General features: G+C 42.6%; 1 protein-coding gene across 4 annotated transcripts; it reads right to left on the minus strand.

The window, feature by feature from the left end:
* Positions 1-1,263: 1,263 nt before the first annotated feature.
* Positions 1,264-26,066, minus strand: LOC100711357 (phthiocerol synthesis polyketide synthase type I PpsD). Of its 4 annotated transcripts, none has more exons than XM_025910453.1 (8): positions 25,955-26,066; positions 19,956-20,029; positions 19,784-19,856; positions 19,056-19,209; positions 9,410-9,570; positions 9,014-9,220; positions 8,699-8,880; positions 1,264-7,221 (listed from the first exon to the last, which is right to left on the minus strand). In XM_025910453.1, the coding sequence occupies exons 3-8, from the start codon at positions 19,839-19,841 to the stop codon at positions 1,693-1,695; spliced, it is 6,291 nt and encodes a 2,096-aa protein (XP_025766238.1). In that variant the 5' UTR covers positions 19,842-19,856; positions 19,956-20,029; positions 25,955-26,066; the 3' UTR covers positions 1,264-1,692. The 4 variants fall into 4 exon arrangements, with proteins under 4 accessions (XP_025766238.1, XP_019218573.1, XP_019218574.1 ...); XM_019363028.2 differs by lacking the exon at positions 19,956-20,029 and adding an exon at positions 24,749-24,806; XM_019363029.2 differs by lacking the exons at positions 19,956-20,029; positions 25,955-26,066 and adding exons at positions 24,749-24,806; positions 24,924-25,832.
* Positions 26,067-27,394: the final 1,328 nt, after the last annotated feature.

Below are 27,394 nucleotides of genomic sequence, written 5' to 3' on the forward strand. Positions count from 1 at the left end.
GCCGGGGACTGGTGAGTGTCAGCACCACAATCTGGGATGAGACAATGAACATCCACGAATACATCAGGATGATGGCCCCAACCGACTGCATGCTCAGTGAATACCTGAGCATGCAGAAACCCAAGAAAGAGGAGGAAGACGAGGAACCATCGTGGAAGCCCCTGCATGGTATGTACCACCGGTAGATAAAGAAGGTGGCTGACATCCAGAAATCCTACCAGTGGCTTGACAAAGCTGGACTGAAAGACAGCACAGAGGCACTAATCATGGCAGCACAGGAACAAGCTCTGAGCACAAGATCCATAGAGGCTGGAGTCTGTCACACCAGGCAAGACCCCAGGTGCAGGCTGTGTAAAGATGCCCCTGAGACAATCCAGCACATAACAGCAGGGTGCAAGATGCTAGCTGACAGGGCATACATGGAACGCCATAACCAAGTGGCCGGCATAGTATACAGAAACATCTGTGCCGAGTATGGCCTGGAAGTCCCAAGGTCAAAATGGGAGACGCCCCCAAGGGTGATGGAGAATGACCGAGCTAAGATCCTGTGGGACTTCCAGATACAGACGGACAAAATGGTGGTGGCTAACCAACCGGACATAGTGGTGGTAGACAAACAGAAGAAGACGGCTGTAGTGATCGATGTAGCGGTTCCGAATGACAGCAATATCAGGAAGAAGGAACACGAGAAGCTGGAGAAATACCAAGGGCTCAGAGAAGAGCTCGAGAGGATGTGGAGGGTGAAGGTAACTGTGGTCCCCGTGGTAATCGGAGCACTAGGTGCGGTGACTCCCAAGCTAGGCGAGTGGCTCCAGCAGATCCCGGGAACAACATCGGAGATCTCTGTCCAGAAGAGCGCAGTCCTGGGAACAGCTAAGATACTGCGCAGGACCCTCAAGCTCCCAGGCCTCTGGTAGAGGACCCGAGCTTGAAGGATAAACCGCCCGCAGGGGCGTGCTGGGTGTTTTATGTATGTATGTATGTGTGTGTATATATACACACACACACTCATCTTTCGGGGACCGGAGAAGGACAATGACCTTTTCCATATCATGTGATAAACTTGTGCTCAAAAAGGTCAGATATCATACATGTTGCCATGCTGCTGTATCGCAAGCTTTTTTCCATTACTGTCATAAAGTTGACAAACATTCTGAATTAATGAGTTAACAGTGATGAGTACTGACCATCACCTGATAGAGAATAATTTATATCAAACAAGCTGTAGTAAATAGAGAGAACCCAGTGACAGATGTGACAAGATAAAAGATAAAACATTTATTTAAATTCAAAAAAATAATACAAGATAACACACTTACTTTACATAATTTAAGAGTAAAAGCATTTATCAAGAGTTACATGTGTAGTTCCAATGTTGTTTTTCTGTACCATATTGGCAATTTAAAACAGTGATATAAAATATCCTTTGAAAACTTCCAGTTAGTAAAATACATGTCATTTTGTTAAAAAACTGCATTACAGAAACATTAACCAAAATCTAAAAAAAGAATACCACAAAGGATGCAAAGTACTGTAAACAAGTTGCATTAATATATGAATTTTCCTTTATTACAATGGCCATTTTAATACTTTTTTAATTGAATCTCAATGCAAAATATAGATTGAATCCATTATTGTAGGGTTGTGATGGCTGACTGTATTTATACAGTAATATCTCTATTTCAGTTTTTTTTACAATCTGGTAGAAACTTCAGCTTCATCTGGTAGAGACTCTGGGTTCTCATTGACACTTTCGCCTTCAGCTCCTTCACTCAGTAGAGCTGCCATTGTTGCAATAGTTGCATTGGGATCCAATAGTTTCACCAAAGGCACATTCACACCTCTCCCCTGAAAGATCAAATTCTGCAGAGTCATAGCCTGCATGGAGTCAATGCCTAAGGATGAAAGTGGTAAATCATCTTTCAGCTCACTCTGCTCCATGCCAATGGTCTCACTAAGTAGAGAGACAACATAGTCCTTTGGTGAGACATAGACAGCTTGTTTAGTTTTAGAGTAAGTCTCTCTAGATTTTTGAAAGGCTGCCTCGACTAATGCAGAAAGGCGCATAGACAAGGCTTTATTTTGTGAGAGGATGTTGTATCTGATGTTTCTGAAGTGAAACCTGCAAACAGCTTGCTGGGGTTGGTTGAGCACAAGGCATTGCTCCAAGCTTTGATAAATCTCAGCCACATCTAAAATCATTATTCCCTTTGCCTCCAGAAAACGCTGGAAATGATCTTTGTTCAAGAGCAGACCAAGGTTCAGAGCTCCCCAGTTGATAGACTGTGCAGGCAAGCTGAGTTTGCGCCTGTATTGACAGAACAGATCGAGAAACGTATTGGCTGCTGCGTAGTTTGTTTGTGATGGATTTCCCAAGAAAGCGGAGATGGAGGAGTAACATACAAAGTAATCCAATGGACAGTGCTTTGTTGCATAGTGCAAATTCAGGACACCGTTTATTTTTGGCCTGAACACCTTCTCGTACAGAGATCTGTTAAGGGTCTCAATCAGCCCATCATGCAAGACTACTGCACTGTGAAACACACCTCTGATCGGACGACCAGGGAACTTCTTTCCAATGACACTGATGACTTTGTGCACATTCTCAGAAAGAGATATGTCACACTCTATGCTGGTGATGCTGTTTCGACACTGTTTCTCCACATTGTTGATTTCTTGCTGTACTTCTGGTGTGGGCTTGCTTCTGGAGAGAATGACAATGTACTCACCACCTCTTTGTGAGATGAACTTAACAGTCTCAAAGCCCAGACCAGAAAGACCACCTGCCACTACATACACAGACCTCTTTCGAAAAAGCCGTTTTTTTGTTGGGAGAAGTGGAATCTCAGACAGTGTACTGCCAACATCGTTTTCTAGAGCTACGACAGCCAATTTCTTGGAGCTGAAATATGAGTCTGGTTTTGCTGAATCAATGCTTTTTCGTTCAGATTTTGCACTCTGAAAGGTAAAGCTTTCAAGAGCCAATTTCCCATTAAAGTTTAAGGACTTCAGCCAGTGATAAAGGTATGGCCTGTGTGTTCTCAGGAATCCCTTTTGGAAAATGACTGGCATCTGAATTGCCTGTACATGAACACCTTCCTTTGCCCTTTGGAACACTTCCTCAACGACTAGATCCTGCTTCTGAGATTGACAAACGATTACAACATGTTGTAACCCTTGAAAGTTGCAAATTTTAGCAGTTAGGGATTCATCAAATGGAGGCAGTATGACAACTGCACCCACAGAAGTCCCATTGCACTGTGTTTCAACATTCACATTCCAGCCTGATTTGCAAGCGCTAAGTGCCAAGACTTTCACTAGTGCAGAATCAGGCACAGAGCATATGATTGTTATACTATGCTTGGCTCTGAGCAATGCTTGGTGCAGGATTTCCCATGCTAGCACAAAGTAGGAAACACAGGGTGTTTTTTTGAGGACTGGGAACCTTTTGGTGCTGTAGCACACTTCCTGTGGCACTCTAATCTTACTTGCTGCCACCACAGGATAACAGGAAGCAACATGTTCTCCCACTTTGAATTTCCTTACATCTTTTCCAACTGCTGTGATAGTACCGCTGAAGTCAAGAGCGAGCAGCTTGTGTTTCTGAGATGAGTGCTTGTTCCAATAGAGTGTTTTGCCGAATTTTAGATTTGAAGTGCTGACTGGGAAATAGTCGGATGAGTGAACACATATCTTATTGGGCTGGATTTCAATGAATGTATCACTGATCGGCTCAGCCTCCTCGTCAGAGCGAATGGCACTCAGTTGAGTAATTTCATGAGCATCAGCTGTCAGAAAAATACAAGGTTCAGACACTGTAGATGTATAAGTGCCCACTTTATTGTCAGTGATTTCTAGTGGGGTGCGCACAATGGAAGGTTTCAAAACTTGTCCGTCTTTTACCACCAACTCTGGGTGCTTGCTGCATGGGTATGACCTTAGGACATCAGACAGAGCTGCAATGTCCTCAGCAGAGATCCTGCTTATATCAATCAGCTGAAAAGAAAGATCTGGTATCTCTGCAGCGAACGATCGTGTCATACCAACAAGAGCAAAACCTGGACTTATGTGGTCTACTGTGATGTCAGATGAACGGAAAGTTATGGCTCTAATTGATTTTGGGAAGTGAATTCGCTTTAGCTCAAGAACTATTTGGCGGAAAATCTCACAGCAGTCAGCCAGATTCTGCAGGATGATGTCAGCTGGCCGTGATGTGAGATCTTCTTTGCCCCACAAAAATAAGACCTCATCAAAGTTTTCTCTAATATCTCTGATTTTAAGATTTGCCAAAAGAGAAGGGAAACCATTGCCCAAGATGTCCTTTGCGTATGTGATGGGAATGTAAGTAGATGCTGAGTTCAAATGTTTCTTTAGACCATCAGCGATCCCTAAAGTATCACAGAACACCAGAGCCTTTGGAGGAGGAGTAGGAATGTGATCATTTGGGATAACATCGAAGGCATTGTGGTAGAAGTACTCATCTACCACATGAGAACGACTGCCCAAGTACTTGATTACGACATTTTTGACCTCAACCAACACTCTGCCTTCCTTGTCTGCAAAGCACCCACAAACACCAAAGTGATCAGTGCCCACATCAGTTGCTCTCAGATAAATAGTCATCTCATTTTGCAAAGGTTCAAAGACTGTAAGACTTCCTATTTTGGCAGGAAATCCTGGCCTGCCAGCAAAGACGTGCTCTACCGCAATTGGGAGAAGCTGCATCAGATAATCTAGCAAGACAGGATGAATGCAGTAGTCATGCAAATGAGACTGAAGTTCTTCTGGAACTGAGACATTTGCAAAAGCCTCTTTCAGATCATCTCCATAGTGCACATCCTTCTTATTCTGGAAGATGTCTCCATACTGAAAACCTCCTTGAGAGAGATACCCATAAAACTCCTGAAAGCTCATTACAGATGTGCATCGTTTGTAGATGGAGCTTAGTGAAATGCACTGCTCCTCAATCAGCTTCTCTTTCTTTGAAACCACAGTGCCTGATGCATAAACTACAGATGAGGAGAGAACGGTGAATCTGGTTTCCCTCTCTGTTTGTTCTAGTTGCACTTTCATTTCAGGTGGATTCTGTGTTAAAACAAATGGACTGTGAAAATTGACACTCAGTTGCAGTGAACTGAGAGGTACTTTTGGTTTAGCACTGGCCATGCACGCAGCTAAACCCAGCTCAGCATAGAAAGCACCAGGGATGATGGGTACATCATTGTGCTTGTGCTCTTTCAAGTAGAAAGAAGAGTCAGACTTTAGATCACAAGTGAAAATGTTGCTTTCACTTCCTGTCTGACACAACACAGGATGATTACTGGCTGTGTTATTCTGTGCTGCCCCAATGATAACATCCTTGTCTGAGCAGTCAAATTGATATTTAGGAAAAGGCAGAGGTATTGTCTCATAGCCTTTATAGAACGTGTTCCAATCTACTTGAACACCGAGTTCAAACAGTTGAGAAACAACAGACATGACTGATTCATGATCTTTTTCTGGCTGCACGGAGGCAAGGACAGCTGTGTCATTTCCCAGAGATTCCATAATGTTTCTCTGCAGTGCCCTTCTTGGACCTATCTCAACAAAAACCGTGTGCTTCTTTCCTCTAGATGCTGACTGTACTGCCTGCTCAAAAGCAACCGGCTCACGAATGTTTCTAGCCCAGTATTCACCTGTGCAGAAATCTCCCTGCTGGACTTCCTTGCCTGTCACTGTTGAGAACAACTCTGTGTCAAGATCATTCACCTGTAAGAGACCAATTCTTTCCACAATTTCTGGTAGAATTGGGTCCATCATGTGGCTGTGATAAGCAGCAGGGACATCCAGCACACGAAGGAACAGATTCTGACTATTGGCTGAGGTGCTTAGCTCCTTATGGAAGCACTCAATTGCGTCTGCATCACCTGAAAGGGTGCAGGACTGTGGGCTGTTATATGCAGCAAGGCAAATTTTACCAGAATAAGGAGGGAGCAGTGAAGGTACCTCTGATACAGCCATGTTGCTGATCACGAGCATCTTTCCCCCGGTGACTTTTCTCTGGAGAGTGCTGCGGAAATATATGACTTTTACTGCATCCTCCAGAGACAAGAGACCAGAGCAGTGAGCGGCTGCCACTTCACCAACAGAGTGTCCTAGAATTGCATCAGCTTTGACTCCCCAGTGCCTGAGCAAGGTAGCAATCCCAACCTGAATAGCAAAGAGGAGGGGTTGGACAACGTCTGGGTTTCTGAAGTCGCTGCTCTCAAATTCGCTCTCAAGAGTATCCAGGATGTCCAGAGGACTCAGCTTTTGGAAAAGTTCCTTAATTTCTTTGATCTTTTCTCTGAATATAGGCTCGGTTTTTAGTAGCTGCTTGCACATACCATGGTAGGTGACACCATTTCCACAGAAGACAAACACTAACCTTGGATCTGAGAAGGCAACACTGATATTTTTGCCAACAGCAGCAATTAGCTTCTCTTTTAGATTAACTACAGAAGATACTGTGATGGCTTTTCTGTATTTATGTTTTTGGTGGGTTCTTCTGCAAGCTGACGTGTAGAGGAAAGAATCTAGATCAAACCGGTTTTCTGCCTGTAGCTGATTGATGGTATTTTCCATCATCATGGTAAGTGATTTTGAAGAATTTGCAGATATGACAAAATACTTGACTTGCTTATTATCATGCCTTTGCTTAGAATATGGCTGGGTGTGCTGTGTGACAATGGCGTGTGCATTTGTTCCCCCAAAACCAAAGTTGTTAACTCCTGCAACTCTTGCACTAGAGCATTCCCATTTTTCTGGTTCCTTAGGAATTTTAATGTTCAGTGCTGTGGTATCTACACTGGAAGCCTTATCAGTGTAGAACACCGAAGGAACAATGGTCTCATGCTTCATCATCAGGAGAACCTTAATGAGTCCAGCGACTCCAGCAGCAGATTCTGTGTGTCCAATATTGCTCTTTACAGAGCCGATCCAGAGTGTCTTTGAACCTGGAGATCTAGATTTAGCAATGACATTGGAAATGCTTCTTGCCTCTGTTGGGTCTCCAGCTGGGGTTCCAGTCCCATGTGCCTCCATGTACTGGACATTTGCAAGGTCAGATTCTGAATAGATTCTGCGGAGAAGCTCCTCTTGTTGTGTCATGGATGGTTTGGTGATTGGAGTGACAGAGCGGCCATCTTGGTTTACAGCAGTTTTGCTGATTATACCCCAGATATGGTCATGATCTTGAAGAGCCTGTCAAGCAACAAAAAGATGAAAATGAACCATGAATAAAAGCGTGTATTGATAAAGAACATCTTATACCAGAGTCAAACATATGACATGACATATTTGAACTTTAGCTTATAGTTATAATTATATAAACTAGATTGCACTGATGTGAGTCACTCAGCTGATGAGATAAATGTAGCTTGTGTGTGAATGTGAGAGTGAATGAATAGTGGAATTGTAAAGCGCTTTGAGGGTCTCTAAAAAGCGCTATATAAATGCAATCCATTATTATTATTGTTATTATAAATACTGCAGAGATTTCCACTTTGTCTTAAATTAAGCGGAAACTTCCTATAATTTATTTAAAGGTATAAAAAACAATTCCTTCTTTTAACTGCTTCCTTTTTTGGCACAGATATTTTTTCACATGCCCTCCCAGATGCAATCCGCCCATGTGTCTCTTGACATTTTAGGCAAATATTTTAACCACTGCACTATGGAGCCAAAAAATACATTTGAAAATATCTATACAAGCTGGTTAATTAGAACCAGACTAAGTGTGGAAAAAAATACTGTTTAAACAACTGAAACAAAAATTAAATGCTAAAACAAACTTTTGAAACAGGTTTTATAACACTAGGCGATCAGGTCAATTACATGTGTTGGAAAGTGAGCAGTTGGCCACTGCAGTTAATTGCAATTGAATGTGAAAAAAAGGGAATCACTGGTGTGTTTTTAGCTCATCCTCCTGAAGGACCAATGAGCCTTTGTGATGGCAAGTTATCCATCGTCAATTTGTTGGTCCCTTTATAATTCAGAAGGATTACTATTTCCCTCGAATATTGCTCAGATTTTAGTGAAACTAGATTAACTGTACTAAATATGACTGTTTGCGAGCCTCCTTTACCTCACAGTGTATTTTGAATATCATTAATTTGTGCAACAGAGCCAACCAATGACAAGAAAACTAATAACTAACTTTCTGTACTTCATGCATTATAGTAATCTATGAATTATGATGGATCATCAGCTGGTTGAGCTACTACATCACCAACGTCTGGATTTGGCACTTTGGAAAACTGTCCATTTAATGTTTAAATTCCTGAAGTATTTGACTTTTTTTAGAAGGTAAATGGCCTGTATTTATATAGTGCTTTCTAGTCCCTAAGGACCCCAAAGCGCTTTACATATCCAGTCATTCACCCACACACACACACACACACACACAGGCGATGGCAAGCTACGTTGTAGCCACAGCCACCCTGGGGCGCACTGACAGAGGCGAGGCTGCCGGACACTGGCGCCACCGGGCCCTCTGACCACCACCAGTAGGCAACGGGTGAAGTGTCTTGCCCAAGGACACAACGACCGAGACTGTCCGAGCCGGGGCTCGAACCGGTAACCTTCTGATTACAAGGCGAACTCCCAACTCTTGAGCCACGATCGCCCTAAATAAGGAAAACCTAAATTGTAACACCATCATTAATCTGCATATGCTGACCTTTTTCAGTGGCTTTAGGAGAACTACTCCGCATCCCTCCCCTCTGCCGTATCCATCTGCTCTGCTGGAAAAAGGTTTGCTGGTTCCATCAGGGGAGATCATTTTGGCTTTGCTGAGCGCAACAAACAGTCTTGGCTCAATTATGCAGCTGACCCCTCCACAGACAGCCATTTCACAATCGCCTGATAGGATAGAAGACATAATCCCAACCAACCAATTATAATGCCACATTGTAAATAAATACGACACTATAGAATTATTTTCCACCAGTTACTCTGCTGATGATTAACCTGAAGTTATCTATACTGGACAGACCTTGTTTTATTGATTGACAGGCAAGATGAAGAGCCACAAGGGATGAAGAACAGGCAGAGTCTAAGGACAGTGAAGGTCCGGTGAAGTTGAAGACATAGGAGACTCTGTTTGCTGCAATACTCATGGCAAGCCCTGTGCCAGTCCAGTGGTTGATTACACTTGGGTGCACACGTGCAGCATTTGTTTCATAATCTCTGTTCATTATTCCTACAGAGAAACAAAACACACGGGTCATGTACTTATAATTTTAACATCATTCATTTGAATGGATGTAAAATTTGATGGTAATTCTGGTATAAAAAGGTGTTAGTAGGTGTTTTTTTTGGATCAAGTACCCATTATTGTAACACAAAACAATAAAAACACAAAAACAAAAACAAGCTTTTAGTGCCTTACCAAAAAACACTCCTGTTCTGGTCCCACTGGCTTTTTCCATTGGAATTCCAGCATTTTCTAAAGCCCTGTAGACACACTGAAGGAGCTGTTTTTGCTGAGGATCCATTTGTTCCACTTCACTGTCACTGATGCTGAAAAACCTGTGGTCGAATTCATTAAACCTGAAAATATCAAAAAATAAGAAGGTCAGATTCAGGCAATGGACTAATGATGGAGTAATTATGGTTTAAATTCTTCCTTCTTAGATTACTTCTCATGTATGCGTTGCATTTACAGTGTGATGCATGTACAGACTCTAAACAGCTTTACAGCTACCTATAATGAGTTCCTTTTTTTGGTTTGTACACAATTTCAGCGCCATACTCCACCAAAAGAAAGGAAACTAAAGCAACTAAAGGGCATATTTGCAGCTTAAATCCAAGGAGCTAAAGACAAAAAGAGTTACCACTTTGGTAAAACAGCTAAAAGAGAATCCCTCCAGTCATGGTAAGAAAAAAAAAGGTACATTCTTTTTCTGTTATGAAGTTTTACATATCTGGACATGATTAATAGAATTTGGTCCAGGTCACAAAAATAGGTCAATACAACCTAAAGTGAACTACAATACATATGGCATATTACACCATGCCTTTATTTTAAAAAAACCAAACAAACAAAGAAGAAAAATAAAACAAAAACAAAAAAACTTAAGCCAAAATGCAGAAGAACTGTTAAAAAACATTTCACAGGACTCAGTTTCTCACAGGGGCTGCACAAAGTACACCTTTTCTACTTTTTACTTAGAAATTAACTGGTTAACTTGCAGCCAAGTGCTGCAAATCAAACAAACTTGATTTACTGATCCAAAAGAGCATCTCACACTTCTTGATCAGTTATGTTTTGGCAGTTTGTTGGTCTGGTTTGTGTTAACACAGTGTCAGGGAGGAAGGACACTGTGGCGGAGGTGTGGTCCCTGGCTCGGCAGGAAGGAAGGGCTGGTGCAGTGGGCCCAGCGGGGAGGTGCCGGGGAGGTGGGTGAGGCCACGGGTGGTGATGACCTGGTTAACAAAGAGTCTCCTTTCTTATTGTGAAGCCGGAGACTGGGAAGGAGGTGTGTGTGTGTGTGTGTGTCAAGACCAGCTGAGAGCTGAGACACTGCCTGTGGAAAACTACAAATAAAACTCACAAACGTGAACACCACAACAGTGTGTTGGGTCCATCTTTACAGTGGTGCTGAAACCCAGGATTGGGGATGTCAGACCCACACGCTGCACCGCCTGCCCAGCTTTTGCAAATGCTGGCAGAGATGGCGAATATGAGTTGCGATCAGACGGCTGCCCAGTGAGAGCATCTGGGAAAGCTGCAGGAACACGTGGAGTGGCAGACCCAGGTTCTGGAGCGGCTGGTCAGGGCCGCGGTGTCGCCGCCTCCCCCTCCACTATTGGTGGCGATGGGGGATGGTCACGACTCCCAGGTTTTCTTGGAGACCTTCCAGGCCACGGCAAAAGCGTGCCAGTGGCCTCTAGCAGAATCGGCGCTGTGGCCGTGCTGGACCGAATGAGCCTCTCCCTGGAGGATCATCACCTGTGGTTCCAGGGCTGCAGGCTGACAGAGGAGGACCACCTGTTCACGCGGGCCTAGAAATTACATGGTGCAGTGGCCCGATGCCTGCAGCCTGGAACGTCGGAGGGGGAGGCTCGAATGTTGGACAAGATTGTGTGCAGCAATTTGTGGAGGGGCCGCAAGTGGAAACAGTGAAATGGGTCTGGTGCCACCGGCCCGCCAGCCTGGAGGAGGCTGTCACGCTGGCAGAGCACCACCTGGCCGCCAGAGCGGAGGAGTTCAGGGAGGCAGCAGGCCACCGAGCAAACAGGCCCCGGTGCCAGCGCCGAGGCACAGGGTCCCCGCGCCTGCACAAGTAGAGTGGACCCCTCCGCTGAGTCCCACTAACTTTTTTTTCCCCCGGGTGAGGTCCTGCCTGCTCCGGAAATTCCCACTGGAGCATTCTCATGATGACACCCTGCGCTCAGCCTTCGACCAAGTGATAGAAATTGATGGTCATGTTGTGTGCTCTGAAGCCGTGCAGACCTACATGTGCTTCGTATTGTTGAAAGACAGGTTATATCGAGTGACTCGTGACTCTCGCACGGAGGAGACACACACCCAGTTGTTTGTGCTACAAAGCCACCGGGAAATGATTTTCCAGGTGGCTCACTATAACCCCATGGCAGGGCATATGCGATATGACAAAACTCTGGAGCGAATAATGGCCTGATTTTATTGGCCGGGCATCCAGGCAGATGTGCGCTGCTAGTGCGCATCCTGTCCGGAATGCCAACTTGTTAATCAGCCAGCCATACCAAAAGTGCCTTTGCGCCCGCTCCTATTGATGGAGGTCCCATTTGAGCGCATTGGCATGGGCCTCATCGAGCCATTCCACCGGCGTGCATGCGGCTATTGCTTTGTATTAGTTCTTGTGGATTAAGCAATGTGCTGAGCACCATCTCTGCAAAGACTGTGGCGCAGGTGTAAGTGGACACTAGGTGGTAGGTTAAAACAGAAGGGAAACCCTTCTAACGGGAAGAATTGTGGAGGAGCCAAGGAAGTAGGAAATATAAACTCACATTGTTAAAACTATAATTTATTTACAAAGAAAACACTAAAATACTCTGGCCAGGCAGAACATGAAGTTAAAAACATTAAAACAATACAGCTAAAATCCAATGGCCTCAGCCATGAAGATAAAGTCCACAAAAAGTCCAAACGGCACAGAAACCGGCAGCATCGTTGCCGTCCTCTCTGCCTCTTCGTTCTGGTGCCAACTAAAAAGAAGAGAGGGGCAGCGGCAGTCACCATTCTTTGATTCCACCGGAGATTTGTCCTACACAGGATTGATCGGGACTTACCCCGGATGGGCAGAGCTCCTAATTCCGCCTGCCACTTTGCTGTGCTTCACACGTGTAGCCATGGTCTCACCGTCCCAGGGACATAAGGCGCATTCCACTGCCTCTCAATCCCCTGCCATGGGCCTCTCACGGCGAGGAGCTACCTCCCCTCAGCACCAACACAGACCTCTCTGCTCATCCCCAATCATTCTCTCCAATGCGCAGTCGTCCACAATCTCCGGTCCCGTTCTCCTTTGCCGCATGCCTCGGCCAGCTGCCTATAGCCGGGCCTCCGTGCCCCTCTGCGCAGCCATCGCCAACCCCGGTTCCCACGCCATGTCTCTCCTCCTGTTTCTCACGCTCTCTCCCTCTTATTGAATAGCTGTGGTGAACCCGGATGGTCCCAGGTGTGTCAGGTTAATAGTCAGGAGGGGCGGTGGAATGGGCATCCCCCCGGAACAAATCACATATCAAAACAAAAAGCATACAATAACCCCACAAAAATAAAACACTACACGCTAATAAGAGATCCAAAATAAAACTTCCAAAATTTGGAAGATCATACACGAGGATGAACGCAATTTGGATTGGGGGGTGTAATAAACTTGGCCAGATTTCTAAAACGAGAGCTGCTCCATCCAAAGTGGGATTGATGCCGTCTTTCCTAACAAGACCAGGTTTCCTCCAGAAAGTTTCCGAATGATCTATAAAGCCCACATCGATTTTTGGACACCACTCAGACAGCCAGCAATTTAAGGAGAACATGCAGCTAAACTTGTCACTCCTGGTCTGATTGGGGAGGGGACCAGAGAAAACTACAGAGTACGACATTGTTTTGGCAAAGTTATACACCGATTCAATATTGATTTTAGCGACCTCCGATTGACATAACCGGGTGTCATTACTGCCGACATGAATTATAACTTTACTGAATTGGGGAAAAACGGTTAAACTGAAGCCCCAGATACGCCACCAACCTGTTCATGTGTCTAAGACTATGCTTCCTCCTCACCGTCACACAGCCATCCTGTTTCCCCGGCTGCTCAGGGCCTGCCGGGGAACAGCTAGCGGGGCCTATGCTACCTTCGGCTGCACCGGCTACAGGGGCCTGGATACCTACGGGTGTATCAAGGGTGCAAAGCCGAGTCTCCAATTCAGTGATCCTGGCCTCCAGAGCTGCAAAGTCCAAATGGGCAGTTCTGTGGCTTACAAGGAGGGAGGCCTTTGAAGACGTATTTTGTTTTTGAAGCCCTTCAGTCTCAGGTGCCATCTGATGGTTATGGGGCTGCAGTTGGCGCTAGTAACAGCCTTAATTTGGGTTGAGGATGGTCCAGTGTCTTGACCAGTGTTGGGACTAACGCGTTATTAAGTAACGCGTTACAGTAACTACGTTATTATTGTGGTAACGAGCACGGTAACTAGTTATTATACCAAAACCAGGAACGCGTTACTCGTTACTGGGATTTAGAAAGGCTCGTTATTCATTACATCGTGTGGTGGCTATCGCGGAGCTTCCACAGATTCAATAACATTAGCAAGTGGTGGAAGCCAGCAGGTGGATGAAGGAAAAGAGGAGGCAAGAGGAGAGACCCGAAGCGGCCGCCTGTCCGAGTGTCAGGTGAACTGAACTTCAGGTAAGAAGTTATGACCTGCAGTCTATCTGGGTCAGATATAAACCAAGTTTAGGTGGAGTTTATTTTCGTTATGCTGACTTTTTCGTACTGCGTACTAGCTAGCATGACGGAGTTTCTATAAGATAAGATAACCTTTATTAGTCCCACACGTGGGAAATTTGTTTTGTCACAGCAGGAAGTGGACAGTGCAAAAGTTATGAAGCAAAAATTAGAAAATAAAATAAGAATAAATATAGTACACAACTGTACAGAATAGAATAAAATAAAATACTATATACAGTAGAATAAAATATACAATGAGATAAAAATAGAATACAAATGCTATATACAACTGAGTAAAAATACAACGATGCCAGAAAAGATTATTGCACATTAGTGTTATTGCACATTTGTGGATGTGTGTGTTTGATCAGTTAAAGTCTTTGTTGTGGAGTCTGACAGCAGTGGGGAGGAAAGACCTGCGAAATCTCTCCGTCCCACACCGTGGGTGCCGCAGTCTCCCACTGAAGGAGCTGCTCAGTGCTGTCACAGTCTCATGCATGGGGTGGGAGATGTTGTCCAACAGGGATGACAGCTTAGCCACCATTCTCCTGTCACTCACCACCTCCACTGGGCCTCCCAGAACAGAGCTGGCCCTGCGGATCAGCCTGTTCAGTCTCTTCCTGTCCCCGGCAGAGATGTTGCCGCCCCAGCAGACCACACCATAAAAGATGGCTGAGGCCACCACAGAGTCATAGAAGGTCTTCAGGAGTGGGCCCTCCACTCCAAACGACCTGAGTCTCCGCAGCAGGTACAGCCTGCTCTGCCCTTTCCTGTAGAGGGCGTCTGAGTTATGAGTCCAGTCCAGTTTGCTGTTCAGATGAACACCAAGGTACCTGTAGCTGTCCACAGCCTCAATGTCCATACCTTGGATGTTCAGTGGTTGCAGTGGAGGATGTTTGTGCCTGCGGAAGTCTACCACCAGCTCCTTGGTTTTACTGGCATTGATCTGGAGGTAGTTCAGCTGGCACCAGTCCACAAAGTCTTGAGTCAGTCCTCTGTACTCCTTGTCGTCCCCATCAGTGATGAGGCCGACTATTGCAGAGTCATCAGAGAACTTCTGCAGGAAGCACTGGGTGGAGTTGTGGGAGAAGTCTGCAGTGTAGATGGTGAAGAGGAACGGAGCCAGAACCGTTCCCTGTGGGGCCCCCATACTGCAGACGACCCTGTCCGACACACAGCCCTGAGTCCTCACATACTGTGGTTGGTCGGTGAGGTAGTCCAGAATCCAGGTAGTGAGGTGATGGTCCACTCCTGAGTTCTCCAGTTTGTCCTTCAGAACCGAGGGAAGAATGGTGTTGAAGGCACTGGAGAAATCAAAGAACATGATTCTCACAGTGCTCCCAGCAGTCTCCAGGTGAGCGAGGGAACGATGTAGGAGGTGAATTACGGCATCATCCGCTCCAATGCCAGGTTGGTAGGCAAACTGAAGTGGGTCCAGTGATGAGCTCACCAGGTGCCGAAGCTGAGCCAGGACCAACCGCTCCAGGGTCTTCATCAGGTGGGATGTCAGAGCCACCGGCCTGTAGCTGTTGAAGTCCTTGGGCCGTGAAGTCTTTGGCACTGGTACAACACAGGAGGTTTTCCAGAGCTGTGGGACTCGTCCCAGCCTCAGGCTCAGGTTGAAGAGGTGCTCCATCACCCCACACAGTTGGTCCGCGCAGGACCTGACGACCCTCGAGCTGATGCCATCTGGACCCGCTGCCTTCTTGGCTTTAATCCTCCTCAGTTCCCTCCTAACCTGGGTGGTTGAGAGAGACAGGCTGGAGCCTTGTGTTGAGTGTGTATTGGATGCTGTTGTTGGGGGTGGGGAGGGGTGAGCAGGGTGAATAGAGGAGGTGTGAAGTGTCTGAGGTGTCAGAGGTGGAACAGCAGCAGTGGGGGTGGGTGAGTCTGCAGCCAATGTTGGAGACTGCCTCATGGCTGAATCAAATCTGTTGAAGAAATGATTCAGTTCATTCGCCCACCTCACATCCCTCACATCCAGCTGTGTGGGTGCTATATTACTGATGTTGAACTTTATTTTGTTCATACGGTTAATTATTAGAGTTGCCAACCGTCCTGTAAAAAACAGAATCGTCTCGTTTTCAGAGAAAATATTACGCCTTTCGTATTGAGGTGAAAAGGAACAGTTTGTCCCGGACTTTAGCTACAATGAAAAAGACACAAAGCTGGAGTTATTCTGTGTTTACGCTGTCAGCTGCCTCTTCTCTCATTCTCTCCCTCTCCTGTTGCTACTTCAATCATGAAACTGATCAATGATCAGCTGATCGGCTTTTCTCTCTTGTTTATTAATCGCCCACTTTGCGCCAGAAAGAGGAATCCAGCGGATGTCGCGTTAAACAAGAGCAGCACGTTTAAGCTTGATCAGCTGTTGTTAGAATTTAATATTAATTTCTAGTATCAGCTGATGTTTGCTGGAGCCACAGCTGTAAAGCTGCTGGTCATGATATCGGTTTGGTTATCTGGTGAGAGGGAAACATGAAGATGAAACCAGGAGATGTCCTTACTGAATCATCAGAGCTGAACAGGTGATGGAGAAACAGGTTTACCTGTTAGGTGACATGAATGAGTTAAAGGGAAGTTATGAGCTGTTTCTGAGAGACAAATAACACCAGGATCCTTTTCTGAGTAGCTGACAGCTGGTAACTGTGCAGGGGCGGATCTAGCAAAGTTTTGCCAGGGGGCGAGGTAGGGCATTAACAGGGGAAGGGGGGCACAAAGAAATACTTTTCTTTCTTATTCTCATTTAAAATATCTCGCTTTTAAAAAAATAATTATCTGAGTCTTACAACAAACAACTGATAGATTGATACATATATACCATCAGAACAGTGTACATCACTATCACAACAATGTTTATTTTCATTCAAAGGCTTTATGATTTTTCCTATAACGGCGGGCCGGTCTCTAGTCAAGATGCCCGGGACGATTTTTTTTAACCCAGTCCAGCCCTGGATGCAGCTCATCTGCAGTCTGGTGTTACCTACATCTTCCTATTCAGAAGGCAGAATTTCCGAGTTCTGAGTACAATTGAAAGCACCACGACTGCAGTTTTTGTGTTGGATGTAAAAAGCAGGCTAGACTGATGCGGCGGTCAACGATGGTCCAGGCGTGGGATTTCTCTCGTGGAAATGTGCACATTATTTTTTCCCTTCTATTGGTAGGTGGCACAGTGCACGTGTGGCAAGTAAGCAAGCTAGAAGACTGGCAAACTTGCTGGGTATCCAGTTACAGAAGCAACACATAAACAAGAGAATTCTGAGTAAAACCAAAGTTACTTTCCCTAGTAACTAGTTACTTTGAAAGTAACGAGTAACTTGAAGTAACTGAGTTACTTTTGATAGAAGTAACTAGTAATGTAACTAAGTTACTAATTTAAAGTAACTTACCCAACACTGGTCTTGACGGACAGCCAACTGGATCCTCTGGCTCAGTGCTGGTGAAATTTGTTTGGGTCTTCCACTTGACTTTTTTGTTCCATAACCCTCAGGATCATTTAAGAAATTCCAAATGACTGTCTTACTGTGTCCCACCTCAGCAGCGATGTTGCGCTGCGAGAGACCCTGCTTATGCAGTTCAACAACCTGACCAGGTTCAAAAAGGGAAGGTTTTTTGCCTTTGCCATCAGAACATCATGACTGTCTAGTTTCTTTATCATAATAATAATGGATTGGATTTCATATAACGCTTTTCAAGGCACCCAAAGCGCTTTACAATGCCACTATTCATTCACTCTCACATTCAGACACTGGTGGAGGCAAGCTACTGTTGTAGCCACAGCTGCCCTGGGGCAGACTGACAGAGGCGAGGCTGCCATATCGCGCCATCGGCCCCTCTGGCCAACACCAGTAGGCGGTAGGGTAAAGTGTCTTGCCCAAGGACACAACGACCAGGACAGAGAGCCCGGGGATCGAACCGGCGACCTTCCGGTTGCAGATACGCTTCCCAATCCCCAACCCCCCTGAGCCACGTAGTGGTGGGTTCTCAGTAATGACACCGTTACTTGAAGAGAAGGTATTTTATTGAACTGGAGTTACTCCCATGTAAACAGCAACTTGCCATTACAGTCTGCCCTGAGGTAACTCCCTTCTAGCTCTCTCGCTCCCCCTACAGTCTGGGCGTATTAACAACATCAACATCAAACTTGATACTAAGCAAATATGCATTTGCTGTTATCATTACAATGACAGTGTGACTACCTGACAGAAAATGACAATGAATCTACATTTTTGCACAGATTTGAGGTCTTAAACATTTGATTAGCTGTAAAACAGCCTGTTTCAGTTTACGTGTTGTTTTCAATAAATTGCATGCTCAAAAAAAAAAAAAAAAAAAAAAAAAAAAAATGTTTTGTCTCACTCCCATTTCTTCTTGTTGGATGCTGAAGCTATACTTGAGCCTTGTTAAGATCCCACCAGGGAAAATATGATTTTTATTTATTTATTTATTTTGTTGCCATTTTTCAAGTGGTCTTAAACTTTTGATTGGGACTGTATTACCCCAAGAAATGTATTTTCACTGACTCTTTCAATATCAACAACATTTATTTGAATTGCAACATTTGTACTTAAACTGCTATTTCCAAATAACATAATTTTAGTTTTATTCAAATTTAATGATATTTTGTTTTTATCAAGCCAGAACTTCACTTTACTTATTTCATTAGTCAGCTCATCTAATAAATGCTGCAGATCATCACCAGAGTAGAAAATGTTTGTATCATCAATAAAGAGTACCATTTTTAATGCTTTGGACACTTTACAAATGCCATTGATGTATAAGTTAAAGAAGTTTAGGCCCAAAACTAACCCCTGGGGTACACCACAAGCAATGTCCATACATAAGGAGCAACAACCATTTAATTTCAAAAACTGCTTCCCGTCTCTTAAATAACTCAGAAGTCCATTAGGTCATCTAGGGGGGCAAAACAGTATAGTATAGTATACATATAAGTATAGGTGGGCAAAACAGCACTTCTATGGAGTGATGTAAACAATTTAGTGTAATTTCATGGGAAAATTGCAAATCAAACGTTTATATGAGTATATTGATAGGCACACATTTGTAAAACAGATAAGAAGATCTAAATAAGATAAAGGGCCATACCCGTCAATGAAAGCGGCCTTGGGTGTGCGGGATTTACCCGGTTTGTTGTCATCAGGGTCATACCAGCTGCTTAAGTCAAATCTCTCTTTGGGAATTGGCACAGAGCAGTTTCTCCCATTCACCAGAACCTTCCAGAAATTGTCAAGCCCCTCTCCTGTTTTTGGGAGAAGATACATATGAAAACACTTTTTAAACTTTATGTAACTATACTGAAAGATTTTTCATTGTCCCTAATATACTATTTGGGGAATGGTACAGTTTTTGCCTCTGTATACCACCATTTGTGTCTTTTTAAGAATCTACCAGATTTAGCCTAACGATTGCCTCCTTCACCCCATCAACAAATCTTTTGGGCATTCCAGTGAACAGCTACCAAACTCAAGTACGACACTTGGAATCAACTCCAGATCTTTTATCTATTTAACTTTTTGTAACAAGGGAACAGGCCTCGCCTGTCAAATGACTTTTGAGCCTCTGAAAATGACTGCAATTCCTAAATAATTCATCCAATACTTTTCTTAAAGCCTTTTAATTAAAGGTGAAAGTCTGCACTTTCAGGATCTTGCCTGATTTCAAATCCACTGTGGTGGTGCACTGATGCAAAAATACAAAATGATGTCCTTGTCTACATACTTCTGGATCTGACTATACACCATGTGAGGCAAGAAATTCAAATTAGGTAGTAAAAAAATATTGAACACACAAAACAGAAACTAAATTTTCCTCACCGCCTGGAAAATTGCATCCAATTCCCACCACTGCAATGCTGTCTTCAGTTTCTTCCATTATGACAGAAAATCACTGAAAAATAAATAAATAAAACAAAACATAAATCTTTAGTGTGTCAGCAGCGAAAAACTGTAATTAGTCCAGTTTAGTCATGCACCACTGTATCCTTAAATCCATCCCGTTGGCAGTTTCCCTCACTGATGGTATCACTGCTGGACTTGCCGTTCTTATAGGCAGCTTCTTTTCTTAATCAAACATTAATAATTCATGGTAAACGTGACCATGGAGATGAAGGACTTCAGGGCACACATTTATGGTGCCTCGCAAGTCAATATATTATATAATAGCGTGGTTTTATCACAGTTGCAGTTTAACTAATTATCATGTTTAAAATCTTGGAAACATCTGGAAAGGATGAAAAAAGACATTTTACACTAACTCATATTGTTAATACATAAGACAAGTAAGTAATAAGTAAGCCATAAGTGTTTTTATCATGTAATGGTCATGTAACTGTTTTTGTCATGTAATTGGATTGCACTTTGTCAGGCGCCTACACCAAGACCTGACCAACTTGGGTGTCCCACCTGAAGGCTAAGCTTTTGCTGGTCTAGCTCTTAGGGACACTGAGGCACGCAAACACCCTGACCACGTTAACAGAAAAATAAAACTACAACAACAACAACAACAAAAAATTCCTCATCAGATAATAACTAGAGATGGACCGATCCGATATTACGTATCGGTCAGATACTGACCTAAATTACTGGATCAGATATCGGAGAGAAATAAAAAATGTAATCCAATCCATTAAATATCACGAAAGCACCTCACAAAACTTGCGACATAGCGTAACTCAGCTCATAACCTTAGCACGGCGGAGCAGTATGCGTCACGTAGAGCGGCTGTGGCGTGCGAGATCTGTCGGCGGTCTGGTTGAGTATTTGGAGCTTCGCTACCAAACCAGCATTTCATCTCCGACAAAGTTATCCCAGAGAGAAGTAAAGCAAGTGTGTAAGTTCATCTCTGAATGTTTGTAAAGCATTCCCACGTTAAGCTTAACAACCGATATGTGGAGCGACTGCCTCTCTCTCCCTCCTTCTGCTGCTGCTACTTCAATCATGAAACTGATCAATGATCAGCTGATCGGCTTTTCTGTCGCGAGTCCGTCTCTCTTGTTTGTTTTTGGCCCACTTTGCACCAGAAAGAGGAAACCAGCAGCTAAACAACAGCAGCACGTTTAACCTTGATAAGCTGTTGTTAGAATTTATTTAATATTACTTTCTACACCAGGATCCTTTTCTAATAGCTGACGGCTGGTAACTGTGCAGGGGCGGATCTAGCAAAGTTTAGCCAGGGGGGCCGATAGGGCATGAACAGGGAAAAGGGGGCACAAAGACATACTTTTCTTTCTTATTCTCATTTAAAATATCTAGCTTTTAATAAATAATTGTCTGAATCTTACACCCAAAGTTTTAATCTTATGTAAAATGTATAGAAGTCCATTACTGTATATAGTAACTATTAAGTCTAATATACAATAATAAGCTATAGTACTTTTTCCTTTGGGAAGGTACGATCTGTGCAGTCTGCAATTCTGTTGAAGAAAGATGTTGAATCTATTTAATTATTCTTGAAAAATAATTGATTTCTGTGCATTTTTTTTTTCTTCCACACTGCATCAAATTAAAGTTGATTACGTCAATTAAGCATCATGAGGTGGAGGGTGGGGGGTGGTTCCCTATTTTTTTTGGGAGTTGGCAACCCTATTTGTTAGCGGAAATATTAAGCAACCTAAGTACTCTTTAAAATACCAGAATAGGGAGGATGGAGTAGGTTTAAGTTTATTAAATTGATCAGTGTTGCTGAACTATGAAATAGTTTGGGTGCAGTGTATTTTTTGCATACACGTATAACAGAATAGCTTTAGTGGTTTTTTTTTTTTTTTTTTTTTTTTTTTTTAAACTTGAGTATGAACTTATACAAAATGCAGCAAGATATTTTTAAAAAAGTTTTATTGATTAAAAAATACACTATATCGGATTCATATTGGTATCGGCAGATATCCGAATTTATGATATCAGTATCGGACATAAAAAAGTGGTATCGTGCCATCTCTAATAATAACTAAAAACAGGACATTTACCATAATTGGATGGCCTATATCAAATATAACAATAACACTTCTCACTACTGCCAATATTAAATACACTTCTAAAAGTTTGACTTAAGGGGACGTTGCCCCCTCTTGCCCCAGTAGAGCCAGTGTTTCAGATTAACTGGTGTTGCCAATTAACTGGTGACAGTCGAACAGGTGTGTGGTAGACTTGCTTTTAATGAGTCGCTACCAACAAACCAGCAAATAAACATTGAATATTTCATCTGTGACATTTGTGAGGTTACCTTAAACACAGTCCGTCAGTCTTATTGCTCTTGAGAAATAAAATATTTAAAAGTGATGCGAGTTTACCTGGTGATATTCTCATGCACGATGCGACCACGAAAACAGCAAACAAACGTCACTACACCGATGCTATACACAGGTGTACATTTTAGGGCATACATTTTAGGACACAGGTCATTTTAGGAACACCTCCGGCCTCAGGAAAAAAAAGCCATCAGGTCTCAGGAAAAAAAAAAGAAAAAAAAAAAAAAGCTGTCAGGTCTCAGGACTCAAAAAAAAGCTGTCAGGTCTCTGACCCCCCCTCCTCCTCAGGTCTCCGAAAAAATAATGTCAGGTATCAGGTCTCCGAAAAAAGCTGTCAGGTCTCAGGTCTAAAAAAAAACAAACAGAAAAAACAAAAGAAAAAAAACAAAGCTGTCAGGTTTCCGAAAAAAACCCTCAGGTCTCAGAAAAAAAAAAAAAAAAAAAAAAAATGATGTCAGGTCTCAGGTCTAACAAAAAAAAAAAAAAAAAAAAGCTATCAGGTCTCTGAACACAAGCTATCAGACAGAGACAAGCTTCCTGCAGGTGGCGCTGTTGTTACACTTTTGGAGCTAGAGTCTGCGCAGCAGTTACTTGAGGTGGAGTGGCTTGTCACCCCCCACCTCAACCCCACCTCAACCCCACCTCCACACACCCGCTGGACGTGACTGCGAACACGCCCCTTTACACTTTCTATGTTGCCCGGCTGCTCCAGTTTAACTGCTGATGGGTTACCGCAACTGACAACTAGTTAAATTAAGGTAAATACAACCATGTCCCTATGTTGGTATGGGATATTGTATTTGTTTTAAATGTTATATACCTATGTGGTATGTGACTTTTGTTGCCATGATGCCAGGTCTCTCTTGGAAATGAGATTTTAAATCTCAATGAGATTTTTACCTGAATAAATAAAGGACTTTATTGTGAAAAAGACACAGTTTATCATCTTATAGTTGTACAACATCCAAAATCACTCTGTTGGTAATTCATTTGCTAGATTAGCTGTTAGAATGCTCACTGTGTTAAAGGCTTGTTGCTAACTAGTTAGCGACGCTACACACCTGTTACTCTCATAGTCTATATGTTTGAATGTTTCAGCACTCCTTAGTTTTTATCATCATTTTCTTAGACAGAGATGACATCAGCTGCACACTCCACGGATGCCCAGAGTTACTCTTAATATCAAAATGTCTAGAAATGTAATGTTGTCCTTTGAGATTTTAACATAAGACTGAGGATGATATAAGACTAAAGATTTAAACAGTTTTAGATCCATTACACTAACAGAGCACTCTACAGCCTGGTAACATGTCAAATTTAAATAAAAACAAGTGTAATTTGTTCTTTTCACATAATAACATAGTCCACATTATTGTAAACAGCTACATTTACCCTGTAGGAAAACTAGTGAGGGAGATCATCAGGACCAACCTAGGTTTCCTGGGTCCAGAGGTTTGGAGAAACTCCTTGCCTTTCTTATATCACAGCTGTCCTGTGTCAGATGTTCTGTTGACCCACTGAGAGAGGAATCATTTCAGAAAAATCAGGAAGACTGAAGCTCATCGCAGGGATCAAGCAGGACTCATGATCTTCACCAGCAGCTCCCTCACATAGTAATCTTCAGAGCGTCACTGGCCCGCCCCAGAAGATGGATAAACCCAGTTTCAAGAACAGTGTGATCGACAGCTTTGCTTTGTGTACTGTTAGAAGTACTCAGATAATCCTCAGAGGCTCTGGACTTTTACATAAAGATATTATATTCTGTCCTGTATATATTTAAATATATATTATCCTCTCTGGTTACTCTGGTATGAATGGCACTGCATTACTTTATGGTAAATAACACACTATTGGTAAAAACAGTGTGAAAGAATTCCAGATTAAAGTTTTTAGTTCAACATACAAGTGACAACCTTTGAGCTTTATCAGGTTTTATTTAATTGTGACGGACTGTGTCTAAGGTAACCTCACAAATGTCACAGATGAAAAAGTGTTTATTTGCCGGTAGCGGGTCATTAACAGCATGTCTACCACACATCTGTTCGACTGTCAACAGTTAATTTGCGACAGCAGTTAATCTGGAACACTGGCTCCTCTTACTTAGAAGGATGTTGGTTAAATGCTCCATATTAAACTTCCTGTAATTCACTCAAAGGGACCTAATTATAAATGTATAAAAATGATTCATCTTAATATAAAATTTGAAGTTAGACATTGTGTGACCCGAGGGAGGTACCTATTTCAATAGGAATGAGCCATATGCATACAGTCAGTTCACAAGATTTAATGCTAATACAAAACAAAATCTGAACATGTAACAGTAGCACCCAAGACAATTAAAAGGTCTACTTTATCGAATATATTTAAAACTAAAATTGTACGATCATAGGTGGAGGACAGGATACGCGCTATGGGGAATCTAGTACAAAATAACACCATGTGTCACACGTTTAAGGCACGGCAATTTACATTTCACCCCAACTAGGCAAAGATATATAAAAGAAAATCTTCAATGCCTGTCACCGCTCAAGCTCACCGCAGTACATGCAAAAGCGGCGAGAAAAGGATCAGTTTCCACACAGCACCTTCACTGTCTGCAACGATAAGAAATGATGAAACCACTCTAAAACACAATCAGTACATTAATCGGTGCCTGCTGATACAATGAAGTAATAATAAACAAATTAATAAACAAAATAAAGAACCACAACCATCAGAATAGTCCTCAACTCTTCGCTGTCAAGTTAAACCAGTTTTAAAACAAATTACAATAGCCACTGGCATATAAGGCCCTCGGCCCAGCAGCCAGAAATTCACCCCGGCAAAGCAGCAGCTTGGCAATCTGTCTCCAGGTTAGGGTGGCACCCTAATAAGTATCGGCAAGAGGTGGCGGAGTCTACTACAAGTTTCTCCACAGGCATAAAACAATGTTTTTTCCACTGCAATAGAAGACTATGCAACCCACATCAAGCTGTCATAGAAAAGTTAAAAAGGCCAAATTGCACAGCTCAAACCAGAAATTCACACAAGAGATCAACTAATTACCTGCACCTGTGCTTATAAAAGGGAAAAACCCAGCCCTGCCTACGAGGGGCAGTTCCCAGATTCAGGTCTCACCTGTCTCAATTGAATCAAAAAAAGCCTTACATACTTTAACACAATTAATTAATTAATTATTTCCCCCCCAAGAGCTTGGTCTATGAATTGAATTTTTAAGCAACGCAAGGAACAATAGATTGGATTTCCTGGTTAGTGTTATCATTTTATTGCCATTATCAAGACACTGCAGCCCCACAGAATTACAAGATAGAATTCCAACCAACAAGCATTGTCTTTATTACCCTCCCTTTATGTTTAATGATTAAATGAATAAAATAAATGATTAAATACGTGATTTTATTAACTTGACAAAAGAACATCTAATATTTTGGTATAAGGAAACGCAGACGTTCATGAGTTCATAAGTTATTATTAGATGATGAATAATGTGTCTGTCTAAGTAATAATTAATAATAATGAGGTGAAGTAATGAAGGATAAAGTAATGCACCCAGTGTGTGAGTTCAGGCTTCAGACTGGTTTAACCTTTAGCCTGTCCAGTGTTAAATTTAACAGCAAATTTTGGTTTAGTTTTAGTCATAATTAATTATTTTAGTTTTAGTCGACTAAGCATCACAAGATGATAGCAGAATAAATCTAAAGGTTTTTCATTTGACCAAAATAAAAAGTGTAAAGGTTTTTACCAGCAGGAGTTGCTCCATTTTATTTTCCTTGACATCAAATATGAAATGCGTCGGTACGTGTGCTCTTCTACCAAATGCTGAAATTTTATCGCTTTTCCGCGAGAAGAGCATGGGAATAAATAAGCCCCTCCACCCACACCCCCGTTTCCCGGGAACAAATCAAACGTGCCGGTCTAACCTTTCTGTACAAGGAAATTAGTTCTGATTGGATCACTTGTAAACTCGCCCCGCCTTTCCACACAGCTTAATTAGTTCTGATTCGACCTCGTTTTTATTCGTTGACAAAACTATCAATACATGTGATCTTAAAGTTATCATCCTGTTTTCGTCAGAAAAAAAAATGACAATTATTGGTGAATGAAATGAACACTTATTTTTGGAGAAAAACATTTATTGTCACACAATATCAGACATGAAAGCATAACAGCCACAATGATTTAAATATATTTTATTGAAAGTGAGAGTGAAAAAACAAACTTTAAGTTTAGTTTATAGCCACGCATAACCATTAAACTTAAGTGTTATCATGAAAGCCTCACACACTGTGAACAGGTTGCTGTAAATTTTACAGCAACTTACTGGCAGATGGATGCGAGTAATTAGCTGTAAAAGGTTTCGCAGGAACCCTGTTTATAAGCACTTTTTACATCCTGCTGAAAAGGTATTTTCTATGAATTTGCTGTGACTGGATTTTACAGTGATTTGCATTTACAGCAGTTACTGCAAATTTATTTTTTTGCTGTGTGTTTGTCTATCTACAGTGAAGTAACTGTAACTTTTATTTACAGTAAATGTACTGTGAAGAAAATGACAGAAACAACTGTGTGTAGCTACCAATTGTAAGATCTGTTTATTGCAAAAAACTAGACTATAAATTCAAAGCTGCAGCAGGAAACATCGCATATCTAGGACTTGCACTTGTGTTTCCCACAAATGTTATACCTTTATAATGTTATGTGATAAGACCCCCCTCCCCCCCAACACACACACACACACACACACACACTTTATATAGTGTAATTTAGATTCATGAATTAACCTGACATACATAGTTTTAGCCTGTGAGAGAAAGCCAAAGTATTCAGAGGAAGCCCATGTAAACCACGGGAAAACATACTAACGTTACACAGAAGAGCCTCAGTTGGGGTTTGCACCAGAAACCTTCTTGCACAGCACTACTGCGCTGCCCTAGTTCATATCGGTGTGAGGGCACCCCATTTCCTCATGTGCACCTTGTATTATAAGGCCAAGTTGTTTAACTGCATGAAGATTCCGCAAGTGATATTTTCCATATGGTCATACTTATTTTGAACTGTGAACCATGTAAAGTTACTCCTGTGAAGTCCAAGAATAAAATATAGAGTTGAATTCACAGGCTTTCTTCACCTGTTCATAAGCCCTACCCTTTTCTCTATCTCAGATCCCCACCAGCTGCAGTAA

Source organism: Oreochromis niloticus, linkage group LG9, assembly GCF_001858045.2.
Source record: "Oreochromis niloticus isolate F11D_XX linkage group LG9, O_niloticus_UMD_NMBU, whole genome shotgun sequence".
In the NCBI taxonomy this organism is placed as follows: domain Eukaryota; kingdom Metazoa; phylum Chordata; class Actinopteri; order Cichliformes; family Cichlidae; genus Oreochromis; species Oreochromis niloticus.

Coding starts and splice junctions, on each gene's coding strand:
- LOC100711357 (XM_013264297.3), bottom strand. CDS start 19,841: ATGGAAGAAACTGAAGACAGCATTGCAGTGGTGGGAATTGGATGCAAT. Junction 19,210..19,783: donor TGGATGCAATTTTCCAGGCG/GTGAGGAAAATT, acceptor TCCCAAAAACAG/GAGAGGGGCTTGACAATTTC. Junction 9,221..9,409: donor CAGAACAGGAGTGTTTTTTG/GTAAGGCACTAA, acceptor GTTTCTCTGTAG/GAATAATGAACAGAGATTAT.